At 38.6% G+C, this 18,920-nt stretch overlaps 1 protein-coding gene across 10 annotated transcripts in view; it reads right to left on the bottom strand.

Annotated features, from left to right (window-relative positions):
* Positions 1–352: 352 nt before the first annotated feature.
* hint2 (histidine triad nucleotide binding protein 2) overlaps positions 353–18,920 on the bottom strand; it is a 54,894-nt gene continuing 36,326 nt past the window's right edge. For 2 of the 10 annotated variants that reach the window (NM_001083572.2, XM_073951124.1), the window contains 1 exon segment: positions 353–563. In NM_001083572.2, the coding sequence (NP_001077041.1) occupies positions 472–563 (92 nt within the window). In that variant the 3' untranslated portion in view covers positions 353–471. 10 annotated transcript variants of the gene reach the window in all.

Raw genomic sequence — 18,920 nt, 5'->3', positions numbered from 1 at the left:
ATTGTTAATAATTGTTTGTTTTCGGGTATAGTTGTTATTTTTTAGAAACTTGCTGTTATTCAGCCCCTCCTTAAGAAATTAAATCTCAATGCCTTGGATATTGTTGTGGCAGGAAGGGCATCCACCAGTAAAGCATATGCCAGAGTAATAGTACTTTCATTCTACTTTGGTGACCCCTGAGAAAGCAGGGAAAAAGCCAGACATCGCAAGTCTCCCGGAATTTCCAGGAGTCTCCTCATAGTGGCCCCCTGATGCCCGCGAATGAGAAACAATAATTATAACTCTCTCCACCCCCCACAACTCACCCTGAGGCAAACCCATAGAACCTTGTTAACATCATTGAAAGCTGAAATTCAATAAAACAAGTTTTATTGGAGGAAACAGTAGTACATTACATTTTTTGAATAAGATTCACCAAAGCTCCTTCTTAGTACTGGTTATATGTCTTGTTCAAAAATATACAGGTTTCAGCTATCCTGGAGGCCATTTCATTTGCCTTCCTCCAAGGACATGAATGTGAAGGTGATACACAGACTGTGCACCGTTTTTTCCATCATTGATGACTGTAAAAATAATGACAGATAATTAGGCATGTAATACATGTTTTAAAATGGATTACACAACAAATTATAGAGCATGATTTTTGTCATATTTTAGATTCCATAGACCCACAAATATGATTATCCAAAATCATAGGACACTCATCCTAAAATCTAACTGGCATCTATATAATTCATTTTTATAAAAACAATATATAGTGGAAAAAACTGGATATAAATGGTACAAAAATGTATTTGAAAAATATCCAAGTTCTTTTAAGTCTACTCACTAAAAAAATGATATGTTGGCTTTAATTAACTTTATGTCAACAGGTTCCACGTAACCGAGTTAAGTTACCTTAAAGAAAGAATATTCATTTGAGTAAACTTAAGTTAGTTACATAAAGGTAACGTAATGTTGTTTAGTTCAATCGACGCAACATTGATTGCGTATTTACACTGTTAAAAAAAATCTGTAAAATTTACGGAAAAATACTGGCAGTGAATTTTCTGTAAAAATACGAAAGTTTTATAGGACTGTTTAAATTTACAGAAAATAACCATATTCCATCATCTGATACTATGCTCATTTTACAAAAACCTAGTTTAGCTCATAAAAACAAAGTCATTCAATGCACTAATGTGTTAATGTGTGTACAATTAGCAAACAGATTTTCACTGCATTAGTATCAGTTACCTTTAAATAAAAGAAGATGCAGCACAACATCAGCTATCTTAGTTCATATTGGAGTTGCACACAGATGCTACTATCCTCCCTACTGTATGCTTGCACTTTAACTTTATTATTATTATTTACACAAAATATACTTATTTTAAGCACATTTTATTACTTATTTAATATAATTTATTTAATTAATGTGAATTTGAACCAAATTTCAACTTACTAATTTTAATTAAAATAATGTTTGTGTTAGTTTGAAAAAAAAATACACTTCCACAAAATCTCGAGTACTTTTAGGCTTGAGGTTGTCCAGACTCGAGTTTAAAAACCTTAGTTATAATGTACTCTATATTTAAATTATACAGCTAATAAAATAAAGCCAGTAACACATTTAATAAACACACGTCTAAGGTCTCCAAACTGTCTAGAATCAAAACTTTACAGATTTTTTTTTTACTATGTCTTCTGTTTTCTTAGTGATTTTATATATTGAATTGTATAAGAATCTGTATTGATTAATTTGGGTTTACTTAAATATCTACACATTAAAATTTAATCTTGGTTAACTATAAGGTTCAAATATCAATTTTTTAAACAGTGCAAAAGCATGTACATTTTTTTAAACTATCATTGTATTAAATTATGTTTTGCCTCAAAAAAGCTGTACCACAAAGCTATAACACCTACCTTAAAAGTTAATGAGAGTCAATTAATATTCTTTTTTTTTTTTAGTTTGCTGTATTTTGCATCTTGTTATTCTTTTTTATGAAATAATGTACTTAAGAAATAATTCTATTGGTAATTGTTTTTTTTTGTTCTTTGGTCTTGAACATGATGAATCTCTAACTTCGATGTGCAACATCACCCCGGTAAACCATCTCATTTTATATGAGAGGCAGATGCTACAGACCATTGTGAAGGTGTTAGAATTATCAATGAAGGCATCTAAATACTTTAACTTGGACAATGTGGCAATAGCAATGATAACGCAATGCCATTCGTCGTGCTGTATATTACCCTATGCTGTCATGATTAATTCCTTTTCTTCAGTTTCAAATGTCACATAAAATTCCAAAGAAGCTAATGAAGAAGCGAAACTTGCCATTTCTCAGTGGTTCTTGATGAAGCTACTTTAAAGGTGCAGTAGGTGATTGTCTTCAGAAACATTTTTTGTTGTGCTGGTTGAAAGTCTCTTCACAGTCCAACAGTAATAATTACAGTAAATGATCTAAATTTGTTTATATGTATTTTTATATTCTGGGTAAAGCATAATACTAAAAACTGTTTATCAAATTAAATAGAGTCGGACCGTCATCTCCCTTAATTCCGATAGGCAGGTCAGACTGTCTGTCAGCAGTCTGTCAGTAGATTCCGAATTCTGCGCATCTGTTCACGCAGATCCGCCATTAGAGCGGAACGCATCACAAACGCTCGCAGATGCAGAGTCGGAGCCAGAGGCGCCGAAGGACAGCCGAGCTCGGGCCGATTACTGTAAAGCCAGGCGCGGGTATAATTCACCCTTAAATCGGCCGCACGGTCAAGAGACGGACCGGGAGAAATCAATAGCTGAATTGAAACTTTTAAAAACCTGAATCAATATTGGAGTTACTTTAGCACACTGAAGGAAGGACGACACCATGGCTGAAGAATTACTGTTAGACAGGTAATGTTCTGTTTTGAAACTATTTTATGTTAGATTGTGTTTCGTTATGAATGACTTATAAGCACAGACATGTTGTTTAGCCACTGAAATCTCCTGGTGAAAGATTGATGTGATTATTTTCAGTTTCATTAAGTTCTTTGACAGCATCTATAATGTAGATTTATATTTAGTTTAACAACAAAACACCAGCCTATGAAGTGGTTACGAATTATTAGAAATTAAAAATCAAAGTTAATTTGTCTTTCTAGTCTGTACACTTTCGTTTTATTAAGTAGAAAATAGAAAATAAATATTTTAAATTAATGTAATGTGATGCTATGATTTACATGTTTCCGATTGGCTACTTCTACTTCATACCTTATGAGGGGGAGGGGCTTGCTGCTCAAACAATACACAGACTCTGACGTGAAGCAGCAGCAGCTCCGTGTTTCCTGTGTTTTTATTAACATTATTGTCCCTCATCAGGCGGTGAGGGCGCTACATTTTGGAGGCACCGCTGGGATGGATGCAGTGTGGGTCGGCTTCGAGTGATGACAGTTGTCCTTCAGTGCCATTCATCTTCTTACTCAGCCTAGGAGATCAGTGAAGTGAAGGTGTCCACTGTCCCTGTTGTGTTCGGACAAAAGTGCATTTAATCTGAGATCAACTTACAGTATCAGGATTGCTGCAAGATTCCAGCCAGCTACGGACATTGCACACATACATTACACTGCACATTTCCAAAGACTGAGCAACCTATGGATTCCTTAGAGGACTTGAAGCTTGAGGTTATAGGAGCATTATATGCTCTCTCAAAAGGAAACCTTCTTGAATTATGTCACTTTCTGGAAGTTAAGTGTGAAAACGCTGTCAACAAAAGTCGTTCAGTACTCATTTCTTTAATTGTAAAACACATTGAGAGAGAGACATTAGAAGAGCTTGAAGATGCTGGTATGTCAGAGCTTTTGTGCTTAAAAGATAAAATTTGTGAAATTCAGTTTGGAAACAGTGATCCAGAAAAACAAACAACTCACACATCAATAAGAGGGGCCTTAGACCAGGTAGCAGAAAACGTAGAGCAAGAAAGACTGCAAAAAGAAATTGACACGTTACAGTTAGCCCTGCAAAAGCTAATTGAACAAAAACAAGGAGCAGGTGATTACACGTACTATAACACTAACAATCAACAACGCACAACCAAATCACAAAACCCTCTTGCATCGCACAGTATGAACACACAACAAGAAACAAGTACCTACCTAAATCAAGTGCCCTCTCAACCAGTTATGTTTCCCTGGAATAGAGAATTTAAAATTTCAGGACAGATCGGTGAGCATGGACAGAAAGACAAACTGACTTTTTCAAGTTTGGCTCATCAAATTGAGCATGGACTGAGCAGAGGGGTTTCAGAACTTGAAATAGTGGATGCTGTAATCAGAGCGATAGCACCAGGCATGCAGCTGCGTAGCTATCTGGAAGGAAAACCAAATCTAACCTTGCCTATTTTGAGACGAATTCTCCGAGCACATTATCAGGAAAGAGGTGCAACAGAACTGTACAAGCAGCTAACATCAGAAGTTCAGAGTAGTAAGGAGAATCCACAAAGTTTTATTGTTCGGTGTCTTGATTTGAGACAAAAGATTCTGTTTGCTTCCCAAGAGGCGGAATCTACTTTGAAATATGACCCAAATCTTGTTCAGAGTATGTTTCTCCACACTGTCCTGACCGGCTTACAAAATGATAGTATTAGAAGTGACCTGCAACCTTACCTCACAAGAAATGAGGTGAGCGATGAACTTCTATTGGATAAGGTCAATGTTGCATGTGCAAATGAAACAGAGCGTCAAAACAAGAAAAAGTATCTATCCCAACATCATCTCACTAATGTAAATTCTGTACAAGTTAATAAAGTCGCTATTGAAAAAAAAGGAAAGACACAGTGTCACAGAAACACAGAGAAAGTTGAGCCTGACCTTTTGAGTGAGTTAAAAGGAATGCGGTCTGACATGGCAATGTTGAAGGATCTCAGTGTAGAAGTGGCTCAAATTAAAGAATCCATACGACAGCCTCAGGTCATGCCCACACAGTCCTCCACCCATTTAAGGGATCCCATATGCATGCAACCTCCCCAGTCTACATACCACACTGCACGTTATCTGCAGCCCTATGACAGGCGAAGGGGAGCATATCAGCGACAACATTGGCTCCCTCCACAACAATACCACCCTCCTCCAGTCCTTCTAAGGAAATGTGTGGCATGTCAGCAGAGCGGATTAGATGTGCACTGTACCCACTGTTATAGATGTGGGAGTAGAGACCATTTTCTGGCAGGTTGCAGAGTGCGAAATCCAATGATGTACAGAGACCAGTCGTTAAACAAGACCGGGTCACGACCGATGGACAGGAAGTGACCAGTGAAACATTGGAGTCCCCACAAAGCTGTGCACACTGTGGTGTAGTGAATCCTGACTTAAATTTGCAACAATGTTCTGCCTGTAAGCAAACACTTTATTGCTCCAAAGCCTGTCAATGTCATCACTGGACAAAACATAAGAATCAATGCAAACAAGTTTCCAACCGTGATATGAATTCTGCCATGATTGAAAAGGAAACAAATGCAAAAGAATCTATTTGTGCTGATTTTGTTGGAAAGCAGTGTTTTTTACCATGTTACATTCAAGGCCAGCTTGTTGATGCATTATGGGATACGGGATCACAAGTGTGCATAGTGGATGAACTGTGGAAAAATGAGTACTTGCCTAACATGAGGTTGAGGGATGTGACAGAGGTAATCAATGCACCTGAAAGTCTCCGTCTTGTGGCAGCAAATGTGGCCAGGATATTCCTTACATGGGATGGGTAGAAGTGACTTTTGGTTTGACAGTAACTGAAACTGAAACAAAAGAACTTGTCATACCTGTGCTGGTGATGGAGGGCAGGCAGCTTTGTCGTCCTATTATTGGATTTAATGTGATTGAGCGAATTCTAAATGACAATAAATTACCTCAGCCAGTCACAAATGAATTTCTGAGAACAGTTCTCCCTAATGTGGAAAGAGAGAAAGTACATGCTTTTATTAATCAAATCCACGAAGAAACCCCATGTGAATACCTTGTTAAAACAACAAAGGAAAATATTCAGGTGCCAAAACACACATCTGTACAAATAAAATGCAGGGTACAATCTCGTCGACAAAAAAAAGACACATTGCTTCTCTTTGAGCCTGATGTTAACCCACAATGGACAGAGGGGTTGGAGTTCTGTGAAACAGTAGTGACCCTACAGAAGCACATGTCCCCACACATCATCATCAGTGTACAAAACCCCACAGATCACGACTTAATGCTAATGGGCAAGACGGTTATAGGAACAGTACAGCCAGTACAGTCTGTGTATCCAACAGCTGCGTTTGACAATAATGACTTACCATCATTAAGAATAAATGAAATAAAAATTGAAGCTGGCCACACCCCTGACAACACATGGGTTCCACCTGTAAACTTAAGTCATCTTAATGAATCTGAAAAACGAATTGTTCAACAAATGTTAAAAGAGGAAGCGGCATCATTTTCCAAATCCGAAACTGACATAGGCTGCATTGAAAAGCTGCAACTGTCCATCTCTTTGAAAGACACTACTCTAGTAGCACGTACTTACCAGTCAGTGCCTAAACCGCTCTACCAGGAAATGAAAGACTACCTGCATGATCTCATTGCACAAAAATGGATACAGAAATCAAATTTATCATATGCCTCACCTGTAGTGTGTGTCAGGAAAAAGGATGGCACCTTACGCTTGTGTATTGATTATAGAGAGTTGAACAGAAAAACACATCCTGATAGGCAGCCCATTCCCCGGGTACAAGATATAATGGACAGTCTGGGAGGGAACTCCTGGTTTTCACTCCTTGACCAAGGAAAAGCATACCATCAGGGTTTCATGGCCAAGGAAAGCAGACCACTAACTGCCTTTGTTACACCATGGGGTTTATATGAGTGGATCCGGGTACCTTTCGGCCTGATGAATGCTCCTTCAGTGTTCCAACGCTGCATGGAGGAATGCCTGGAAGAGCTGAGAGACAATATCTGTGTTCCTTATCTGGATGATACCTTGGTTTTTAGCAAAACTTTTGAAAAACATGTAGAGGATGTGAGAAAGGTCTTGCAAAGATTAAGACAGTATGGGATAAAGTTAAAACCTATCAAATGTGAGTTGTTTAAGCGTGAAGTGCGGTACCTCGGGAGAATTGTGTCTGAGGAAGGAAGTAAAATGGATCCAGCTGACACAGCTGCTGTGGAAAGCCTGAAAGAGAAAAGACCTACCACAGTTGGACAACTGAGATCTGTCATGGGCCTGCTCAGTTACTATAGGCAATATATAAAGAACTTTTCAAAGATTGCAGGACCTTTGTACGACCTACTGAAACAAACAGAAACTAATAGAGAGGATTACAAAGTGAAAAGTAATCAAAAGTGGAAAGAAAAGAGTAGGGGATTGTCCTCCAAAACACAAATTATATGGACAGACAAACATCAAGAGATACTAGAGAGACTGATTGACTGTCTGGTTGAGCCACCTGTCCTTGCATTTTCTGATTTCTCACAGCCATTTATACTCCACACTGATGCTTTAAATCAGGGACTTGGGGCTGTTTTGTATCAAAAACAAAATGGAAAATTAAGAGTCATCGCTTATGGTTCTCGAACTTTGACAGCCGCAGAAAAGATGTACCACCTCCACTCAGGCAAGCTGGAGTTTCTGGCCCTAAAGTGGGCTGTCAGTGAAAAGTTTAAAGATTATTTGTTCAATGCGTCCACATTTACAGTGTACAGTGACAACAATCCTCTCACTTATGTCTTGACCAGTGCAAAGTTAAATGCAACAGGATGCAGATGGGTTGCAGAGCTCGCAGACTTCCATTTCACAATAAAATACCGTCCTGGAAAAGAAAACATAGATGCAGACAGTTTATCCCGTATGCCACTAGACATTGAAACTATAATGGAGCAGTGTACAGAGGAACTTACATCTGATTGTGTTGAAGCAACTGTGCAGGCAATAGAAATGCAGGATTGTACAACGTCATGGACAGCCATGACCTCACTTAAAAACCCAGCAGAGTCTGTGGAGTCAAGCGAAAGATATTCAACTGATGAAATACGACAAGCACAAAGGGAAGATGCCCATATTGGGCCAGTATTACAATGCAAGTTGATTGGCGAAAAACCTTCTAGACACCAACTGAAAACATTTAGTATACAAAGTAAAAGTTTGCTACGCCAATGGGACAAACTTACTTACGGAGAGGATGAAATCCTTCGCAGAAAGACAGCTACCCGAACTCAGCTTGTGTTGCCAGAAAAATACAAATATTGTGTCTTGCAAGAGTTGCATAGTAAAATGGGTCATCAGGGAGTGGAAAGGACCATGTCCCTCATTACTGACAGGTTCTTCTGGCCAAAAATGCAGAACGAGATTGAACATTTTGTGACCAAGTGTTGTATTGTTTGAAACAGAAGAAGCCAAGTAAAGAAACAAGAGCACCTCTCACAAATATTGTCACCACTCACCCATTTGAACTCGTTTCCATAGACTTTTTGCACCTTGAAAAAAGCAAAGCAGGGTATGAATATGTCTTGGTTATAATGGATCACTTCACAAGGTTTGCTCAAGCTTACGCCACTACATCGAAATCTGCAAAAACTGTTGCTGAAAGGATTTTCAATGATTACGCACTGAAATTCGGATTCCCTGAAAGGATTCATCATGACCAGGGAGCTGAGTTTGAAAACCAGTTACTTTCTCAATTAAAGAAAAATTGTGGAATTGCAGGATCACGAACAACACCATACCACCCACAAGGAAATGGGCAGGTTGAACGTTTCAATCAGACATTGCTCCAGATGTTAAAGACTTTAACAGAAACACAAAAGTCCAACTGGAAGGAATCGTTAAACAAACTTACTTTTGCCTACAACAGTACACGATGTGAGGTAACTGGATTTTCACCATTTTATCTTCTGTTTGGGCGTTCGCCAAGATTACCTGTAGACTTGCTTTTTGGATTAATGCCAGAGGGAGGGACTGAGGACCACAAGGAATATGTAACAAAATCAAGTCAAAGAATGCAGGAAGTCGAGTCAAAGAATGCAGGAAGCATATGAGATTGCAAAACAGAATAGCAAAAAGGTTTCAGAGAGAAACAAAAAGAACTATGATGGAAAGGTCAGGAGCTCAGTGTTGCACCCAGGAGATCGTGTGTTGGTGAGAAATCTTACACCTAGGGGAGGCACAGGGAAATTACGAAGCCACTGGGAGGATCTGATACACACAGTTGTTCGACGATTAGGGGAAGAATGCCCAATTTATGAAGTGAGACCTGAGCAGGGTAAAGGAAGATCACGTGTTCTTCACCGAAACTTATTGATGCCCTGTGATTGCTTACCACTGGAGATTGAACCTGGAAAGAAAGCAAAATCAAAAGGACCATCAAAAAATCTAAAACCAGTAAAAAGGAATGAACCTGAGCCAGAAGAGGATGAGGATGAAGATTGTCCTTATTACTATTACTTACCTGAAATCCAGCCTCAGAGCCTTGGGCAAAAGATACAGAGAGCAGAATGTATCTGAAGCTCAGTCTGGATTACCTAAAGGGGGAAACAAAAAGTTAGTAAATGAACACTTACCTTGTGACTTGTCTGGTGAACCTGAAAAAGAAAAAGAGCAAATCAGTGAACGGACAGAACAGGATCAGATAACAAATGTTTCAATGGACCTTGAGGATATGTCTCAACAAGAAGTTGATGTGTTAGAGGAAGAACAACCTGAAGAGGCACCTGAGAACATGCAAGAAGAATATACTACTTTGAGTGAAAGTAGCACAGAGGCAGAACAAGAAACCAGGTGGCCTCAAAGGGAAAGGAGACAACCAAGAACATTTACCTATGACTATTTGGGCAATCCAGCCTGTTATAATGTTGGACATACTAACACCACAGCGTTTCATCCCATGCCATATGAAATGCAGAATGTAACTCCTTGGACTTACCTTGTGCAGCAATATGAGCCAGTATATTCATACATATATTGAAAGATAGAGTTTGTGGAGGAAAAGTGGGATTAGAAGAAGAAACAGACTAGGTAGTCTCAACTCGTACCCCTATTCATAATATGCAGAGCACACAAGTAATGAGACATACAACCACTAGACATTAATATCACATGATGACAAGAAATTATTCCGTTTTCGTGGGAGATAAACAGGAAAGTAATGTCGGGACGACATTAATTTTGATGGGGAGAGTGAAGTGGTTACGAATTATTAGAAATTAAAAATCAAAGTTAATTTGTCTTTCTAGTTTGTACACTTTCGTTTTATTAAGTAGAAAATAGAAAATAAATATTTTAAATTAATGTAATGTGATGCTATGATTTTTGAACAATGATAGTCTTCCTATACTGTTTACCATGCTAATCTGAATATTCGCATGTAAGTGTGGCAAATTTCATGTAATTCCTGCACGGCGCTGGCACTAACTAACTGGTGGATGACATCAACTAGTAGGTTGTTTGTTGGCTGTTGTGACGTGGTGCGCGCGCTCGCGATTTCAGGGGGTGTGGCTTTGAAGCACAGTCCCTCCCCGCCGTCCAAAGATAATATGCTAAGCGGTTAGCATTTTGGCAGATCACCTACTGCACCTTTAAATATTAGTATACAGCAAATAATCTTTAAACTAAATTCCTAACTAAAGCTTTTTTCACATTGTTTAGAATGTCACCACCATAAGAAAATGTGAATGAATCCCGAAAGCACTTGCTATTTACTTGAAGACCTTCCAAAACTCATAAAGTAGTACATAGCAAGTTATTTACATTTTATTTAAATATTGAATTAAACAAAACTCATTTCACCCTTGATCTATTGGTAATTGTTTATTTTGTACTTGATCTTGATCTTAGGATGTTGAACATGATAAAGCCCTAACTTCGCTGTACAACACCACCCGAGGAAACCCTCTTGTCATATAGGAAGAAGCAGATGCTACGGACCGTTGTGAAGGGGTTGGAATCATGACTGAAGACATTTAAAAACTTGGACAATGTGGCAAATGCATGTTTTCTATGCTTGTGATTTACACATTGAACTTGGATTCTCACAAAACCCAAGGTACTCTTTTGAAGTTTTTCAAAAACACTTTATGGGGCTAGGTGCAAATATTCTGTCATGGTCCAGGTCCTAAAAAGACTATTTCTGTAAATACTGCAACTTGATGTTAAGACCAAGAGGCAGGAGTTATGCTTTCTTTGTAATGTTGAACAGTTGCTGTACATTTGTTTAAGTTCTGACAGCTACTTTTTTTTTTTTTTTACATTTTTCTTGCTTTGGATAACTGCATGGTCAGCTGTATGTGTAGTCTTCAGATTTTGTACAAGTAACTTTTGCTGGAATAAATGTTGCTTGATTAAAGGAAAATTCTATTATATATATATTTTTTTTTTAGGTTGAAGGTGACTACACCTTAACTTGCATTACAACTAAATCAACAATGTTAAATTCATCATAATTGCATTACCTATGTAATTAGCATAAGTTTACTTAAATATTGTTACTTAAATGCAACCTAATTCAGTTATGTGGAACCCAATAACATAAAATAAGTATATATAATATTTAAGAGAGTGGCGAATAACTAGTATACAGTCCGGTTTTCTGTTTGAGTTCAAGAGAAATTTAAGGCAGATTGAGTTACCAGTACTCTACAAAACAAGTATACAAGTTACCTACACAAAGTAAGAGTTAATTGTATTTACTCAAAGGCTGTGAACTAATTGCTTCTTAAATTTAAATCAATGAGTTTCCAGCTTTTGTCTAGTGATATAAACAAGTAGCTAGTTGAGAATACTACTTTGCTGCAAATTAGGTGTTCTAAGCATAACTACAATTTGTAAGTTAACTGAACTTGTCATGTTGAGTAATCAGTACTCGTGTTGTTTAGTAACCAATACAAGTAAATAAGTTATCTACACAATGTAATAGTTAGTAGTAGGTACTCAAAGTTGGTGACCTAATTTGCTTCATAAATTTGAGGCAATCAGTTTCCACATGTTTTCTAAGTAAACTCAACTTGTTACTTTAGGGTGCAGACCAAATTCAAGACACAGATTATTGATTCGAGACACTTTTATTGATTCATCGTGACTTAAACAACTACAAAATCATCTCACATTATGTCTTATTTAAAACACTCAACTTATGTTATGAGGTGAGTTATGAGTATTACTCTATATACTATTAAGACCACAGTCCAAAGACATGTGCTACAGGAGAATTTATGTGGTTAGACCGCTTCAGATCAGTCCTGGTCTTCAGTCAAAAGTTTTGCGGTGATTTTTGATAGCAACTACTAGCTGGTTGCCCTGTAGGCCTAAATAACAAAATTCAGCTGATTCAAAATTAGGGTTGCATTCAGCCTGGTTTTCCAGCGGTTTTCAGTGAGCGAGAGCGAAACTTTTCAGATCAACACGCATAATCATGTTCATCCAATTTGCTTAAACTAAGCATTCTAAAGCGTATTTTACAAGCAAGGATTCTGACACAGCAACTGTCTTAATAAAAGTTGCGTGTAAGGGGGAAACATGTCAAATTTAATGACACATTTGGGGGCTCAAAGGCAGAGGAATGGCTCTCTCGCGTGCTTTAGCTCCCTCCGGCACTCGCTTATGCTCGCTCCCTCTGTTTTCGCAGCACTTCCTATCTCTGTGAAGGTGCTAGAGATGCGCGGATGGCTATTATTTCATCCGTAACCGCATGACAAAATTCATCATCCGTCCGCCATCCATCCGCAGTAACATTTTTGACCAATTTTTAAAACCGCACCCGCCCGCCATCTGCTGATTGGGCTCTTTATTTGAATGGCTTATTCCTTTTTATTATTAAATAAATGTTTCTTTATTGATCATTATAGAATAGATAATGACTTTAATGTAGACATGCAGTTAATCCAAACGTGCAAGTCATTAATTGACGCTTTGAAGTGACGCTAAAGATACGAGGACGTGTCTTTTCACTTGATTCGATTCCTCGGTCCTCGAGTCTTTTCCTTGCGTCCTTCCCTCGAACGTAAGGTGGAAGTACGAGGAAGAAAGCAAGGAAAGGAAACGAGGATACACAAACAAGAAATGAGAAGCACCCGAGCTCTCAGAAAATCAGCAGTGAACTCCGTCTCCAATCGGCGCACAGGGACAAAAGTAAATAAATAGCCTAAATTAAACGCACTGTACTATACAACTTTTTTATTGTAGCCTAATAGAAAACGCATTGACACATCATTTTAAAATGCTGCTATTTAGTCTACTACTAAATGCCTATTTCACTTTATTTTTTAGTAAATAGATAGAATAATGTCATTTACATTATAGCCTAATAATGTTTACATTTGTAGTTGTCCATAGCAACCCCAAAAACGTAACTGCTTGCCTTGCACATCTAATTAATGGGCACAGTTTTTCAACTATTTATTTATTTATTTATTTTTTATTTTTTGCTGTGGATGTTATTGAGCTTGTAGAAATCGGAAACAACACCAGTTATGCGACACAGATGAACCTTTATTGATATCCCTATTAGACAATGCCTATTTTATAAGCCAAAAGAAACAACAGGCAGTAAAAAAATCTTAACATAAATATCTTAATGTAGGCATAGGCTATAGTCGCATGCTTTGGCAAACAGTTGAAAAAATTTTTAATAAAAACGTCATATAGTGCCTTAGCCTTGTAGGCTCAGTCACCCCCACAATTAGAAATTAAATTAGAAAAATAGATATTCCATCCCTCTTTGAGCGAACATAAAGTCTGACCAGGCTAAAGTGCATGTATGACAAGTGCCCCAATAACCCATGGACTTAGAATCATCCCCATTCCCCTCAAACTTGAAGCATAACGAAATACTACGCCATTACCGTGCGACAAAGAAATTCAGGCAAAATAACCTTAAAAGCGTAAAAGCGAGGCCAACATGTCTAGAATAGAATAGGCTAAACCAATATGAACGTAAAATTATCAGCTGACCGAACTCAAAAGTTTATATTGAACATATGTGTAGCCTAAATAACATAGGATAATTGGTTTAATATGCCTGACCTTAGGTCTAGTTTGATTTTTTCTTGGCACAATGCAGGAATAAAACAGCATCTGTGTCAGGATTCAGACGGGAGCGCCTGCATAGCCACTATAATGCGCCCTGCTGCACTGAAGGAGCGCTCGCTCGCAGCACTTGTTGCTGAAATGCATAGAAATCTCTTGGAAAGGTGCTGTAGTCGACCTTATTTATTTATTTATTTATTTTTCATTAAAAACGGCTTTTATTCATGAAATAAATAATAAGAAATACGAGTTATGACTCCAGAATATTTTTCTTTTAGAAAACACTGTAAAAGTTTTCAGAAACATTATTTAAATGAATGGGAGTGCAAAATCAATTGACTTCAACTGTAGGCCTGTTAAAGTTTACAGGTGCAGCAATATTTTGTGATATATATATATATATATATATATATATATATATATATATATATATATTAGGGATGTAACGGTATTGTAAATACCGTCATACCGCAATATTAATTTTTTTCGATATTACCGTAGTCGCATGACTCGGTAAAACTATAGGTCTTCTGAGAAAATTTGCTCAGGCGAATGAAGCGAACGGGAGGTAGCGAAAACTACAATTTCCATCAGCCCATGCTTGACCACCATCTTTTGCGGTCTGTTGTCGCTACAGATCCAGTAATGCGGAAATGGAGTGTGCTGCTAGAAGCGGGGATAAAAAAGAGCTGGAAAACTCTAAAGCGGGTGTTGTCGCCGCGCGCGTACTGAATAGCGGTGTTGTCGCACGCGTACTGAATAGCGGTGTTGTCGCGCGAGTTCTTATCAGCTGTGTTGTCGCGCGAGTTCTTATCAGCTGTGTTGTCGCGCGAGTTCTTATCAGCTGTGTTGTCGCGTGCGTAGTGAATAGCGGTGTTGTAAGCACACTGTTCAGATTGATGCAGACATGAGACCTCTATCTTACTCATGGTTTGTCCTCTCAAGTGGGGGAAAGACAATGCACAACGTTACCCACTGCTGTCAACCTGGGCCAAGTCATATCTCTCTTGTCCCAGAAACCTCAGTCCCAAATGAGAGGGTTTTTTTTTCTGTTGCAGGGGACATTGTAAATGCCCAGAGATACCAGCTTTTACCAGATTATATTTATATGATAATTTTCCTTTAAACCCATCTCTATCTAAGTGAGTGAGTGATTAAATGTTGAATGTGATGAGTTTTCAACAATACTAAATTGAAACTTTATTTTTTTTACATGGTTTAATATTTTTTTGTTATTAAAGTTGAAGTTCCTGTTTCAAAGCTTACAGATAGATGGCTAATTTGTATGTCATTGACACTTTTGGCACTTTTTTGGAGTATTTTCATAAGTTTTGTTTTTTCCTGTAAATGATTCAATAAATACCATACCATGACATTCATACCGAGGTATTACAGTACCGTGAAATTCTGATTCTGAATTCTGAATTCTGAAATTCTGACCGTTATATCCCTAATATATATATATATATATATATATATATATATATATATATATATATATATATATATATATGTATGTTAAAATGTGCTCCTAAAAGTATGTGGCCCCTGCCTGCCCCCCACAGGTTAATAGTAAGCTAATGTAATTTCATAATGCAAATCTTAAATTCATGCTAACCAACAAATGATCAAAGAAATTGTATTAATGTAATACAATATGAATTGATGTTTACTTTAAACTGTATTTATATTGTTCTATTAAAATGATTTTTTAAAATATTTTGTCAAATAAAATATTTTTGAAGAGTCATCCACTATCATTTTGTGGCTAAAAAGTTTCGGTTCAGGCATCGTTTTGGCAGCGGTATCGATTTAGCACCGGTATCAAAAAAAAACAAAAAAAAAAAACAATACCCAACCCTATTCAAAATGCAGCTGCTAGAGAGATTTGTAGAACTAAGAAATATGATAATATTACTTCAGTTCTTTTCAGCAATGCATTGGTTCTATATTAAACATGGCATCCATATTAAAAAATAATTGACTACCTATAAAGCCCTAAATGTTTTAGCTCCCCAGTATTTAAAGTAGGGCTGCTCGATTTTGGGAAAAATCATAACTACGATTATTTTGGTCAAAATTGTAATCACGATTATTCAAAACGATTATCAATTAAAGTCAAAATTACTAGCGCTCCTGAGAATTATTTTTTTAAAATAAATATTTAATAAATGATGTTTAACAGAGCAAGCAATTTTAACAGTATTTCTTATAATATTTTTTTTCTTCTTTAGAAAGGCTTATTTGTTTTATTTTAGCTAGAATAAAAGCAGGTTTACATATTTTGAAACTCATTTTAAGGTCAATATTATTAGCCCTCTTAAGCAATATATTTTTGATTGTCTGCAGAAGAAACTACTGTTATACAATGACTTGCCTAATTACTCTAATTAAGCCTTTGAATTGCACTTTAATCTGAATGCTTGTATTTTGAAAAATATCTAGTAAAATATGTGCTGTCATCATGGCAAAGAAAAAAAAATCAGTTATTAGAAATGAGATATCAAAACTATTATGTTCAGAAATAAGTTTAAAAAAACTTCTTTCCATTAAAAAGAAATTGGGCAGGAAAAGGATGGTTAATATTTGGGAGGGCTAATAATTCTGACTTCAACTGCATATATACAGTCATTTTCCACCCTGCAAAGGAAAGAGAAATAAATACAATAGAATAAAAATATAAAACAAACTGTGCTTTAAGCATCTTCCCCCTATAAGAAAAACACTTTAGCTACAAAAATTCTTCAGTCATGAGTAGTGAGGGATTTTCTCCTTGCTGTTTGGTTAATGATAAAAACTGGCGGCCAGCAGGGATATTTTGCGCTGTCATTTTAATAGTTTCTCTTTCACGTATCTTTTGATTCTCAACTCGTTTGTTTATTACACAAATGAGGGTTAATAAGAATAATCTCTAAACACCATGTTTGGACACATATTTGACCATTAAAGCGCTCACGTTAAGATGACTTTAGATGTCTGCGCTCCTCTGCTCGTCTCAGTGTGCGAATAAGACCAGATGCTGACCAGCCGCATGCTTCTGACTGTGTGTGCCTGCCGCACACACACATAAGCACGCGGTCTTTCGCGCTTTTAAGAGCAACAAATGTGTACAGCTGGAAAGGGGGTGGTATATGATGCAATAATAGTTTATCTCGATTAATGCTTTTTCATAATCGTTTGAGGCTAAAAATCGGATTTTCGATTAATTGCACAGCCCTAATTTAAAGGAGCTTCCTCATGTCCACTACGCTTAGTTTTTTGAATATTAATTTAAATATCATAATCAACTGTAGCGTTGAGAAGAATTCTTCTCATATCCATCACAAACTCTGGAACAGCCTTGCACAGTTCGGGAGGCAGACACATTCTGTCAGTTTAAAACTAAAGAAACGCTCAGGTTACTAAAGTAATCCTCGTTCCCCGATGAGGTGAACGGAAATGCTATTAGTGGATTTGATTTGGGAAAATCCTGGAATTGGGAGGATTCGGTTCAGAAGCCGCTTGTCTGAAAGAGTATGGAACGGGCCAATGAATTGGAGTGCGCACGCACTCTCGGGGGACACGGCTCACCTCGGTTCTGATAAGCGAGAGAATGGCATCCATAATCCAGTGGGATAATCTTAGTTTCGATACGGCACTTCCCTGCTGCCGACCGCCATAACAGACGAAGAGCTGCTTAGATGATCTAAAACTCTGAGTGCGGCCTAGATAAATACGCAAGGCGCGAACTGGACAAATAAAGAAAGGGCTGGGTCTGCCTCCTCCGGGGCAGCGCTTGCAGGCTCACTACCTGGTATTAAAACGGAGTGGTAGGAACCTTGGGCACATATCGCGGGCGGGGTCTCAGGACGTGAGAGAAAGCCAGCCCAATTACAGGCACGACTCACTGACCGAAAAATGCCTTCAGGACCCCGACCCTCTAATCGATATCAACGCGACCAGCAGAGCTGTCTTCAGGGACAGAAAGATACTGAGTCGAGGAACGAAGGGATCTGACGCGAGCTCATGTAACGAGGGCGCGATCCTAAGAGGGCATGAGAGGGGGGCAAGGTGAATTAATTCGCCTAGCGCCCCTGAGGAACCGGATGATAAGGTTATGCGTTTCCACAGTGCTGCCAGACACTGCGTCATGAGAGCGGAGATGGCAGCCACGTAACCTTGAGTGTGGAGGGCGACAGCCTGCTCTCCAGCTTCTCTTGGGGTAAAGAAAGCACAACGCTGATCTGGCAAATTACGGGGGTCTTATCTGCGAGAGACACACCATTCAGTGAATAGACTCCACTTTAGGGCATAGGCGTGCTCGGGGAGGGGGCTCTAGCCCGAGGGACGATATTAGCCACCGCAATCGATAGGTAAGTCTTCCTTGCGTCTAAGGACCACCCGTGGAGGTTCCAAAGATCGGCGAGGGTGCCAGATGGTGCCCTGTCCCTGAGAGAGAAGGTGCTCTCTCAAAGGGAACTGCCAGGGGAGGGCCATCGCGAGGAGGGAGAGCTCTGACATCCAGGTCCGGTTGGGCCAGAGGGGCGCAACCAGCAACCTGTTCCTCATCATCCCTGGCATTGCACAGTAACTGCGCGAGCAGGCTCACTGGGGGAAACGCATATTTGTGCATGCCCCGAGGCCAGCTGTGAGCCAGTGCAGAGAGTGAGGAACACTACAAACAGCTTTAGGCGCTATGCCAATGCAACTGGGTTCCTTTCCACAGGCCCGCAGCTACATGCCCGCAATGCACAGCCCCCAACCCGTGCTGGAAGCATCTGTTGAAACGACAAGACTGGATGCCTGTCCTAGAGGCACTCTGGCCTGTAGGAACGAGGGGTCGTTCCAAGGGCTGAGGGCGCGGCCACACAGCGCAGTAACAGTGACTCTGTGTGCGCGTGCGTGTCATGCGCGTCTGGGAACACGATCGTGA

The sequence above is a fragment of the Danio rerio genome, chromosome 5, assembly GCF_049306965.1.
Source record: "Danio rerio strain Tuebingen ecotype United States chromosome 5, GRCz12tu, whole genome shotgun sequence".
Classification (NCBI taxonomy): domain Eukaryota; kingdom Metazoa; phylum Chordata; class Actinopteri; order Cypriniformes; family Danionidae; genus Danio; species Danio rerio.
The sequence above is the reverse complement of the archived record's forward strand: the minus strand, read 5'-3'. Positions and strand labels throughout refer to the sequence as shown.